General features: G+C 31.1%; 1 protein-coding gene across 1 annotated transcript; it reads right to left on the minus strand.

The window, feature by feature from the left end:
- Positions 1–4,199: 4,199 nt before the first annotated feature.
- Positions 4,200–8,095, minus strand: LOC107934930 (auxin transporter-like protein 2). Its single transcript, XM_016867456.2, has 9 exons — positions 7,559–8,095; positions 7,308–7,474; positions 7,032–7,217; positions 6,821–6,933; positions 6,554–6,737; positions 6,385–6,482; positions 5,432–5,639; positions 5,096–5,353; positions 4,200–4,692 (listed from the first exon to the last, which is right to left on the minus strand). The coding sequence occupies exons 2-9, from the start codon at positions 7,470–7,472 to the stop codon at positions 4,486–4,488; spliced, it is 1,419 nt and encodes a 472-aa protein (XP_016722945.2). The 5' UTR covers positions 7,473–7,474; positions 7,559–8,095; the 3' UTR covers positions 4,200–4,485.
- Positions 8,096–13,004: the final 4,909 nt, after the last annotated feature.

Consider the following 13,004-nt stretch of genomic DNA (forward strand, 5'->3'; position numbering starts at 1 on the left):
GGCCCTGGGGGCTATTTTGAAGTGCAGCCTCCCAGGGCTCAAGGATAAAAGGGGCCCAAAAAAATTAATTATTCAGCTTAATGTGGGACAAAAATTTCAACCTAAAATAAATTAATTAAATGCATCCTATTATTATGATTTCCCGGACCAAGAGATCCATGAATCGGGATCCTAATACATATAGATACAAATGGTCTAATGAGAGCAAGAATTTCTAGAAGCATTTGGAACATTTTGTTTCTGAGTAGAAGAGCCGTTTTCAAGTAGTGTTCGATTGGTTACGTATTAATCAATATTTGACTGATTGGTCTGAGGTTATCGACAAAAAAGATTTGTCTAAGTCACTTCGTTTCTTTTTATCCAAGTTACTTCTCTTTTTGTCCAAGTTGCTTCTCTTTTTTTGTCTAACTCACTTCATTTTTTTCTTTGTGAGTTTTGGGAATATCCCCATTCATAGGTAGATCTACATCTATGAATTGAAAGGTCTGAATGATCAAGGTTTTTAATTCTTAATCATAAATACTTCATCTTCAACTCCATGACTTCTCCAAACCTCCTCTAATCCCCAAATTCTAACTCCTACCATTTAAAAAAGAATTTCAATATTCTCCAAAAAAATCAATCGTTACTAGCATTAACTTTCTTTATTTTCCCATAACCATGGCAACAAGAGAAATTTTCTACAAATTAAATAGGGCCAAATTTGATTTGAGTAATACACCATTCATCAATCATTAGCCTCAATCAATTGAAGTTATTAATTTTTACTTTATATTTGAGAGATTGGGAACCTCCCATCTATGATCTGTCGGATCTACTATTGTTGCATTCTTAATTTGACGATATTTTTGGGATTTAACTAATAAAGTCATTAAATATCCTTATATTTAACTTCTCCCCTAAATTCCTTTTTTGATGACAGTATATTACTACATATCCTTCTTTCTTTATTAATTTATACTATTGAAATTTTAATTATTTTTGTTGCTCATTTATTTTTAATTTTTTAGTTGCATTTTCCTCGCAAATAATTGATGTTGATGTTATCATTAATGATTTTGCATCTCAGAAGGCCCGTAGAACCCAATTTTTTTATGATTTTTTTGTGTTTTTGTAGTTGATGACATAGAAGTAGATTGAAAGCAAAATATATTTTTTAATTGTGTTAGAAAAATATATTATTCGGTTAATGTCATAAAGCATATTATTTTAATAAAATTATTAATATATTATTTCATTTTATAATATTACATTTTATAATTTTTTTAAAAGAGCCCGATTTATTGTTTCGTCTAAGGCCCCATAAATATCAAAAACAGACCTAACAAAAAAAAATTGGAAAGAAAGAATGAAATTGTCCTTTCTTTAGGAATACCAATGCAATGTCTGAGATGATGTTTCATCTTCCAGTTCCTTTAAATATGCCATTAGTGCCCCAAGTCTATTTCAGGTTTAGATCTCCTTTGGCATTTTGGTCATGGCTCGATTTTTTCTTCAATGGCTTAGCCTAGTTGCGATCATTTGGCTTCAATCCAAAAATGGAACTAACTCAAATTTCCCAGCTTATTCATCCCAACTCAAGCATTTCATTTTCATTTCACAAATTCAACTCAATAACCTTGCCTTTGCGCCTCCGATGCCAGTAAGCTGTTTGGGTGGCTTTCAGGCAGCGCTGCCAACTACTTGCCCATGTGGTTGGTCCTTATCCTTGGTTCATCTCTCGGGTTGATCGGTTATGGTGCAGTGTCTCTTCCTCATAGGTCGTGTCTCCAACTTATCATATGGTGCCATTTTCTTTCTCGCTATGCTTGCGGGAAATAGCATTTGTTGGATCAACACCGTTTGCTACCTCGTTATTATTAGAAACTTTCCCCTCGCCATAGGATTGACAGGTAGCTACCAGGGATTGAGTGCCAAAAATCTATACAGATGTTGTGGATGTTGTCTATCCTTGTTCAGACGTGGAGAGAGCCAGAGCCTATATTTTCCTTAGCTGTCTTACCCCTCACTGTTAGTGTCATGGCCGCACCAGTAGTTAGAGTTATTAATGCTGTGAAGACAAGAGGGCGAAAGTTGCATTCATATTGATTCTTATCATAACAACAGTCACAGGAGCTTTTACTATCATGGGCAGTATGGGATCAGCATCAAGCTTGTTATCACCATTTACTGGTGCAGTAGGAATGGGCAGTATGGCGGTTGATCGGTATATATACAGATATATATCGTGTATGTAAATTCAAATTTTCAAAAGAATATAGCTACTCAATTAATTCCATCTTTGTCCAATCATATTATATTATATTTTCCCATGATCCTTCCTCTTCGTTTACCTGGCCGCCATTGTTTATCACAAGGAAGGAAATGCTTTGGCATGGAATGCTACACAAACACCTTTATGAAAATAACAAAACCTTGAAGAATCAAATCTATTGAAATACACATGATAGTTTGAGCTCAAGTTTTCTCAGGCTTTTTCTAGTTCAGATTTTTTTAATTCGGATCTATCAGGGGCTCGGGTTTTTCCAGACAGGAAAATTTTCAAGCTCAGTATTTTTAGATTCAGGCTTAGATGGAGTCAAAATAATATACTCATTATTACCTTAAACTCAAAATAAACTAATTATATATATAACCCAAATCTCAAGTCCAAAATAAAAAAAAATTAAACCAATACTCAAATACAATTTGTAAAAGTTAAAAGCTCAATTCAAAATCTAATTTAATAAAAATAATATTTTATTAAGATATTAAAATTTTGATAATAGTTCATGTATTACTAGTTATAATTATAGACATGTATTTTAATATATTAATACTCATAAAATATATATTTGTATTATATTATTTCATTATATAATACTATATCACATACTATAATAATAGAGTAGTATATAATATATTAATTATTATCATATATATTAATGTTTATTATTATATGGGTTGAATAGTTGAGTGACAATCTTATAACTTTTTGAAGTTAAGTCATCCAAATGTAAATTTATTAATAGTTAAATAATCTTACATATAATTTACCCGGATTTAAAAAGTGATATCATTTGAAAATTTTAGTTCCCATTTCATCAATTATTCAATCTAGTCACTTCTAGTGAAAATTGACAATTGACAAAGATATATACCTAATTTTATTTAGAGTTGTAAGTTCTCTATTTTCTTAAAGAAGGCAAGTCTTGTGAACATGAAAGTTTACTATGAAAGAAAGAAGAAAGGAAAAATGAAATTAGGAGAGAAAAATAAGTTCCATTATATGTCAAAATCAACAGTAAAGATTCAGAAACGAAGACCCAAAATTTTATGCAATAATAATATTTTTATTTAAATTTTATTATAAAAATATATGAATATTAATATAAAAATAACATGTATTCAAATCCAACTCAAATCAAGCTTGAATAAATAAAAAAAACTTTCCTAAAATCTGATCTCATTTCAACCCTTGACGCCTCTATTTTTTTGGAATTAGATTGATTTGTCAGATCAGTTGAACTAAAAATTGATCAGTGTATTAATCTGGATAAAGGGGTTGAACCAGTCTCTAAGCAGACACTTGGAATTGATAAAAATTAAAGGTTGAACAAGTTAAATCGGTTTATAAATTTTTGGAATAAAAACACTTAATCCCTAAGCTTTGAATTTTTTTCAATTTGGTCAATGTATTTTTTTGTTAGTCCACATTAATCATTTGACTTGACAATTATTTTCAAATTTGAACTTTATGATAGTGTTGCGGACTATGCCATGTCACCATCTCACATGAACTAAAACCAGAAAAAAGTTTCAAGTACAAGACTAATGTGAGCCAATAAAAAAACTCAATGACTAAATTGAGAAAAATTGTTAAGTTCAAGAACTAAACATAGTCTTATCCTCAACTTTTTTAAAAAAATTTATTAAATTTTAATTATTATTGAACCAATGAAGCTCACTGATTCATTCATTTCTCCATTTTCCATAAGTAGGCAAGGGAATGAGGATAAAGATGAAAGTAACATGCACCCACTCAAATCATTGAAAAGATCATTTTAGGAAAACCACAAATCAGTGTTCCTTTTTTCAATTAGATCAAAGCTTGACCAGTCAAGAGCTTCTAAAAGAAACCAATTAAGCTTGAAGAAGAAGACATTTTAGTGGTAGGTTCATTTAAAGAAGAAAAATACAAACAACTGAATCATATAAAATAAGCCAAGCAATATACGATCATATAGACGGTAACTAATTTGTTTTTTCTTTTGGATCCAAACAAGCCATGTGAAGAAAATTCCAGCTTGAAAAAAGATTACTTTTTTGCCTCCATAGAACAATATATATATAGGGAATACTATCAAACCCTTTCACAATCATTGATTACTTGTAGAACAATGTAGAACAAACTGAGAAGAAACTACAACACACTGAAATATACTGGACTCCAGTGACGCCGGTGCTACAAAAAAGGGGTTCGAGTTTCAAATTGGAGTACTTATATCAATGATGTTTTGATGATGGTGAAGGTGGACATTGGTAGCACTTGGCGAATAATCCGAACGTATCTACTTGTTTGATGAAATTCGTCATGCTAGCCCAACCTCCTAATCCGAATCCGACTACAAAAACCCATATTACGATAGCCGTGTTCACCGCATAGATTGCTGTCCAGCTTGGGAGGAAGCAAGGAAGTTTCTCAGCTGCATTCTGTTTCAACATGAATCATCAAGGACCAATGAGTAAAGTTGATAAATTTATATGATTATGATATAGTTTTTGAAGGTCCAAAAGTTTTAACTTTTTATGTTTTGATCACTATGATGGTTTAGCCTACCAGAAAATTTACTGAATGACAAGGAAATGCCAACAACCTCATCTTTTTTCACTGATAAATCCATTAGTGGGGACGAGAATCCGAGAACTGTAGTGACTTAGGACATGAAACCGACCTACAATCATGTCTCAAATCGAATCCCCGCAAAATAGTGCAACTTAACATAATTGCTTCTCTTAAGTTATACTAGGAATTATGTTTGTAGCAATCAATATCATCTAATAGGGTAAGTACGAACAGAGGCCGGTAGCAAATGAGGAAATTTTACGAGTTTACCTTTCTTGCTGAGGCCGATTTATAAGTGAGCATATGAGCTAAAGCAGGGATGATGTAGACAGTGAAGCTAACCAAGAGCGACCCTACAGCCGAGTTAATAGGACCGAAGAATGGAAATATGATAGCCAAGAACCATATAGGTATCACCACAGGTAACCGAGATACGGCCCTCAAACAAATGCTTTTTGTGTCGTGCATCCCCACTACTTTCTCCCACACAAAGTACAACGGCGTGCAAGCGAACCCGAAGGTAATAAACTGCGACAATCGGTTCATCAAGTCAATTTCACTGATCAAACAAGACTATACTAGCATAAAACCGAGGTATCCGCAAACCTGATGGATTAACATTAGGATAACCGCTGCATCACGCCACGCCGAGTGCGGGAGGAGTGAAAAGGCATTGGAATGGTTCAGGAGTTGATCACCAAAAGCCCAATAGACAGCGGAGGCGGACGGGATGGTTAGGGTGAACACATATAATGTGGCCAATAGGTATATGTACTTGAACTTTTGAGGTTTCCACATAGCATGCATAATTTCACTGCAAAAGATTAATTTGTTTTACACCTATTTTTATCATATATCCGGACATGAATATGAAAATATGTTCGCTCACCACTCGAGTAATGTAACCATGGGTTAAAAGTAGCAAATGGCCCTGTGCAATTATCATGACACAAACAAACCCCACTCAATTACAAAAAGCTAAACTCAAACAAAGCCTACAAGTATCATTATTTCACTTCTTAATCATTATTTTGATAAACTTCGAAGCACACATTTACATATCATTATTTGAGGTTTAAGTTTGACAATTTTTTTTTTATAAATTAAGCTCTAAACTTAACAATTTCGTGTGAAAACAATAGTTAAATTTAAGGTTTAACTTGTTAAAAAAATTCAAAAATTGTCAAATTCAGACAAAAAAAATGATTTAACAGCAAAACTTCTAAAATTACCAACCGACCAGAATTGATGATATTTCACTAAAACTTTTTGACCAAAACAGGAGACAAGAAAGATACCAAACCAGAAACATTGTCTCAATGGTACAATGGTAACTTTACTAAGTGAACAAAGGGATATTAATGAATTTGTATCAAAAACTTTTGTCCCTTTCTCAAATCCCAAGAATTTGCTAACAAAAGCTGCAAATGATATCCTATTCTAAGTAAAAACCCCATTTTTATTACAAATTTTACTGCTTTTCTTGTTCAATAAATTAAAGCAAAAAAAGTCATTTATTCTTTTGAAACAATAGCAATAATGATAATAATGACACCTACACTGTGACAGCATGTCCGCCGAAAGTATACAAGATATTGGTGGCACCAGTGAAGTACAAAACCAATTTGGTTGGACCTTGATGAGTTACACCTTCCACCTATAAACAAATAAAAGTAAACAAACTGAAAGATTTCGAGATTAAACCAACTATTTCTTTTGCTTTTTTACCTGGCCATGAACAAGAGCTGCTATGGTTAAATACCATGCAGTATAAGTAGTCATCCCAAGTCCCAAAAAGGACCAGATTCTGTAGTTATGAAATGAAGGGATGAACACTGTTGTAGCACAACAAGCTCCAAAGATATATGTCCATGTCCTCTTATCTAGCTTGTCATTTATGTAATATATGTTGCTGTAATAAAACAAACAAAAATCAGACATCATGAAAACTGAAAGAATTTAATGAAAAAGTTTAGGGGAAAATTAAAATGAGACCTTGCACAAGCTATAAGCTGAATGACAGAACCAAATAGGAGAAAAGTGCAGTTAAACGCTAATCCAATAGCTTTCCAATAAGGTCCTAATAAACCATCCAACACTTCAAACCACTGCATGTTGAAGACACAAAGTCACAAACCATACCAAAACATGTTTTAGATTATGTTCATATGTTGTGTTTTTTTTAAAGGGTTTTTTCTATGATAACCTGTATGACATGGTTCTTGAAGCTGACATTCTCTTTTTCTTTTCTGGTTCTATACTCAATATATAAAACACTTATGAGATAAGCAGTCCAGCTACCAAGAACACCATAAAAAACTTGTAAGATAATCCCTGAAAGCATTCCCATTTGAGAGAAAGAGTATGGTAGTGTTAATAGAACTTGAGCCACCTGCAAAACCCCATCATCAAAAACATAAAAAGATTCAGTTTTTTTAACACTAGTTTGAATTATTACAAGTTTTAAAGTTTGGGGTAGTACCTGATTTGAAGCACAACTGAACCAAGCATCATAAACTGAACCACCATGCCAAAGAAGACTCTTAACACTAAAAACGGAATTATCTCCTTGATCTTCTTCTTCATGCTCCATAGTTTCATTTAATCTTGAAACAATGGCTTCCTCTGCTTGCTTCTCACTTGACATTGCTTCAGTCACAACACAAACACAAAATCAAACCAAAACCAAGTTTTTTTAGAACATGAACCTCAAATATTTGACTCTATGTTTACCTTACAAGCTATGAAAAACACAGATCCTTGACAAATGTTATAAATAGCAAGCTTCTTTAACTGATTGTGTGTATTTATCTCGTTTTTTTGGCCTTTAGGAGCAAGAAACCTCAGTTTTTAGGGTGGCTGTTACAGCTTTATTATTATGGGTCTGATTCAAAGGATTTTATAAATGCAAACAGAAAGAGAAAAAAATCATAATTCCAAGGTTGGCAGTGCCTTAATTACAGCTAAAAAAAACTTTAAAAATCATTCCTTTTTACACTCAAAGGTCCAACAAACAATAAAAAATTCACTTTGAAGATGAGATAAATTCATAAACAAGCTGCCATTGGAAAAAAGCAAGAACCAGGAAGACACCCAAAAAGGAAAGCCAGGTAATTAGGAAACTATAGAAAAAAGGGCAAGGTTTTGGTTGCTTTTCTTTTTTACAGTTTTCTTAAGAAAAAAAAAAGAACTAGCAGAGAACAAAAAGAAAGATGAAATCTTTTTTGATTTTTAAAAAGCTTGTGTCTGAGTTTTCTGTTAATACATATGTATATATATATAAGAGTGGCAGAGGAAGATCTTTTGTCTTGTTGTTTTAACACTGTTTCATAGCCTCTGGGGGTGTTTGTCTCAGTCACTAAATGAGCCTATGAAAGAAATATAATAAATTAAAATATCATATAAGTGTTTACACTTTTCATAAATTTAAAATTTAATCCTTAAATTTAATTTCTTTTAAATAAATTTTAATTTTTAAACTGATAAATCAAAAACTAATTCGAATCAAATAAATTTAAATTGATTTTTTATTTTATTTTATCTTTTTGCTATTATATATATAGGAAATTGAAAAGAAAATGAAAGAAATGTCATCATAGAATTTTCAGCATCATGATAATGAAGTGCATGGCTTCTGGTAATTGTAATGAATGAAATGTAAATCACTGCAACTTCCATAACTACAAAGCTTACATCCATGATTGCCAAACCATCAATCATCAACTTCAACATAAAAATACATAAGTAAATTTCAAAGCATTTTAATTTTAAAAATAAAAAGCTTTTGAAGGGAAATAAGACTGTCAAAAGGTGAATAGTGTGTATATGGGAAATTGAGCCATTTGATTATTCATATTGTAAACAAATCCAAAATCAATTCCTTGTAAAGAAAGATTGAATTCATTTATCAAAAGGATTTGATACATTTTTGTAGATTTTAATTGACAAAAATGATAGAAGAAACATTGTATATATTTAATTTTATGGATTCATGGATTTAGTAATAAATTTTAATAGGTCATAATTTTTATTTAATTTGTAAATATTGTCGGTGTTTTTATCCATTAATGTCGTATTTGTTTGATAACGAAATCCTTTCTAAATTTTGTGAATCCGGTTGGGTTCACCTTTGAAATGGAAAACAAAACTCAGCGATAAAATTGAACATAGACATCGCCGACATAATACTTCTACTGTTTGAGGGTCTGAAATCGACCTCTTGTCAACAAAATTTAAGAGGAATAAAGTAAAATTTAGTTTCCAAATAGATCATTTTTTAGCCATTGAATTTTTTTTCACATTAGTCCTGAAATTTGACAAATTTTCCCAAATTTGATCTATGTGATGGTGTAGCATTTTTGGATTGGGTCACATTATCACCTAAAAAATTATTTTAAAAAAAATTATGTGAGGATGTTCATAGTGCCACATCATCACAAAGAACAAAACCAAAAAAAATATTATCAATGTGGACAACAAAAACAATTCAAAAACTAAATTAAAAAATTTGCCAAGTTCACGAACTATATGTTATCATTCTCGACAATTTTCTTTTGAACAATTTCATTATAGGTTTTGTTTATATTTGTTCTTTTTTACACAATACATAGAACTACATATAGTCCCCCTCCAACCCATAAATAGGAGGATAATGCGCTTCAGCGCATTCGAACTCACGTCTTCCTATATTGACAATAATACCCATGTTAATCGAGTTAAAATTTAATCGATTATTCTCGATAATTTTAAATGTATATAGTATTCATAAATTTTTTACACATTAGGTGTACAAAATAATCAAATATAGATGATGAATTATATGGTAAGATGTCATGAGAACTTTTAGGAAAAAAATTCAATTAATAGTGGAAGCAAAGGAAAAAGGCAATGAAGATTATTGACCAAGAAAATTAGAGCTTTTTTCAGGCTTCCATTAAAGGTATCTATTAATGATATCTTTTTTCTCCATTTAAATCAATATGCCAAAATAGATATACAGTGTTAAATGTATTTTGGTCAAGAACATCTTGGTGGTCTGAATTTTTAAAAAAAGTTGTGGTTTTTTTTTAACATAAAAAATAGATAAAAATCCAAGTTATAATTTGGCCTCGATAAGGATGAATGGAAGTGTATATTTTAACTCTTAATTTTCTTTTTTACACTTGAAAATAGTAAAAGAGGGTAAACTGTATATATGGTTATTAAATTATTAGTAAGTTTATATTTTTGTCACTTAATTTTAAAAAGTTATAAAATAGTCATTGAACTATTCGAAAGTTTTCATTTAAGTCACTAGGTTTGGCCTCCTCTATTCACACTGCCTGCACCAATCGAAAGCTCTCTTTCTTATTCTTTTCTACAATTCAATTTTTTTCGTGAAACAACTTTGGAATATCACGAATTTGCGAACTAAAATCCAAGCAGCTTTCTTATTCAATCTTCGACGTTGGTCGTTGGACCAACTTGGATCTAAGGTATGTTCTCCTACTCATCGATAGGTATTGATTCATCATACCAATGGTCAAATTGTCGTTTGGAGCTCACTGGCCGTACTTAAAAAAGAAGACTTAACAGCCCATTGACTTAAATAAATACTTTCGAATAATTCAATGACTTAAATGAAAACTTTCTAATAATTTAATGACCATTTTATAACTTTATAAAATTGAATAACCAAAATGTAAAATTACTAATAATTTAATGACTTGGGTGTAATTTACCAAAAAAATCATTTTAATATAGAAAAATTTGGCTTAAATCCTTACATTTGGTACAACATCAATAGATATTAAGAAGTGAACCACCAAATCATAATTGGTTGATATGCAAAATCAAAGAGGATTTATTAGGAAGTATTGTCATCTCATAAATCTTCTCTCTACCAACCACTTGATTCAAGTGTTTAGGTTGAAGAAATAATGTTCTTTATTAATTTGATTAAAGGATTTAGTTCTATATTAGTTAAATTCAAAAAGAAATATAAATATAAATCAAATAATTTTGTTTGGGAATTAGTGACTTAGAAAATGCAAAAGAATAAATAATTATTAAAAACTCCATGTAGATTATATTAAATATATATAGAAAATGTTGTGTATGCTAAATAAAGTAAAATCGAAAAGATCGAACATGCAAATTTTGTGTACAAAAGAGATTTCAGTACTATAATAAAGGAGTGTACAAAAGATAGAGATAATTAAAAAAACTGAAGCCCTAAAAACAAAACCCTTCAAAATAAAGAACATAATTCTCTCGATCTAAATATTTTTGTTGTATGAAACCTAGAGTAATTAAAGGTTATTTATAGACTAAAATTCCTAGCATATTTTACTAGAATCATTTTAAGTTAATAAGAGTTTAAGTGTGAGACTAAAAACAGAGTTTAACTGAAAGAAGAAAATCGAAAAACTTGAGTTACACGTCATGACGAAAAAGAATCACGTTATTGGGATGAGGACTTCCTTCTCGTCGGGACGAAGAAAAATTAAAAAATTAAGCATGATGTGTTAATAAAACCAAAAAAAAAAAAACCCCACAAAGACTTGAGTGTTGCTTAATATTAATTATGGTATGCATGCAAGCAAAAATAAATTTAATAATTTGTATATTCATATGTTGGTATTATATTATTTAGATTAATGAAAAATATTGAAATGGAATTACCACTTTTGTTTGAATTGTTATTATGATGCCAAAATAAAATATTCCACTTTAAGCATAGGCCCTAAGGCAATCAAATGTGCAATGCCAAGCCATTCATCCACTCAACTACATGAATCATTATATCTTCAAATGCCATTGACCATCAACTCGGTTCGCTTCAAATCATTTATCCACTTTCTTTTTCTTTTTTACCATTCTTGATTACCATATTTTGAGAATCTCATGTACTATTTTGAAAATTAAGTTTCCCAAAAGCATCTAATCTCATCAATTTAACCCACTTAATCATTTAGGTCTAATTTAAGTTTGAATCTCTCTATTATGTCCAGATTTAAAATTCAATCCTTATACTTTATTTTGCCGTAGTTTAGACTTTTTTATATTGTTACTAGTTAGTTCAAAAGCTAAATACCATTAGCTATATCAATTAAAATATTGATGTAATTTTTTAAAAGTTTTCAATAATGACTAACCATGTGGTGTGGTATAGTGGTTACTCGTCTTATCTATTAACCATGTAGTTGGGGTTTCGATCTCCACTCATGAGAATGATGTATATTTCGAAAGCACCTACAATGAGGGGATTACTCACTGCTGCGGGCGATGAATACTTTGATTACGACAAAAAAATTAAGAACTAAATATCAACCTTGACCAAAGTAAACGGATCAAAACCAAAACTTAACTAATTAATTATATGTATATTTTTAATAAAATTAAAGGGATTGGACTGTTTAGATTTGAACCATAAAGCTAATTTAGGGCCCTTTTGGATAGGCAGTGCATTTATTTGCGGTTAGTGTAGAAACAACGGTGACGGTTAAATTAAATACTATAGCGTAAGATAAAAAAAAAAACTAAGTGCACCGCACTGAAAGTAAACACCAAAGCCCTAAAATTAGCGAATTTTTTTTTGTACTGAACGAATGGCTTGATTGAATATAATTATTTATAGTTAATATTGCCATTGGTCTCGTTAGAGAGTGGAGTAGAGGAGCTCATGGGTTGGGCCGGGCCCAAAAAAATTTCGGCCCGGGCTCGGCCTGACCCGGGAAAAAATTCCTAAGCTCGAGCCCGGTCTGACCCAGCCAATTTTTTAATAAACACCAAAATTTTATTTTAAAAATATTTTAAAATTAAAAAAATAAAAAATATATATTTATTATATTCAAGCCCAGGCTAAAAAAGTGGTGCCCGAAGCCCGGCCCATTTTCTAAACGGACCTCATTTTTTGTCCAAACCCATATTTAATTCGAGCTTATATTTTTACCTGAACCCTCCCATATTTCGAACGGGCCATGAGCACCTCTATAGTGGAGGGACCTGTTTTCCCCTTTTACTAGACTTTATCCAACTTTTTGCCTTAATATGCTATTTCTCCTTCATTGGTGATCTTATATTACCCCATTTATTGTAATCTTAATCGTCATTAATTAAAATATCCGAAAAGAAAAAGTCATTAATTGAGTTTTTTAATGAGATAAAGCAAAAATTTACTGGCTTTTAACATTAATTT

The sequence above is a fragment of the Gossypium hirsutum genome, chromosome D10, assembly GCF_007990345.1.
Source record: "Gossypium hirsutum isolate 1008001.06 chromosome D10, Gossypium_hirsutum_v2.1, whole genome shotgun sequence".
Taxonomy (NCBI): domain Eukaryota; kingdom Viridiplantae; phylum Streptophyta; class Magnoliopsida; order Malvales; family Malvaceae; genus Gossypium; species Gossypium hirsutum.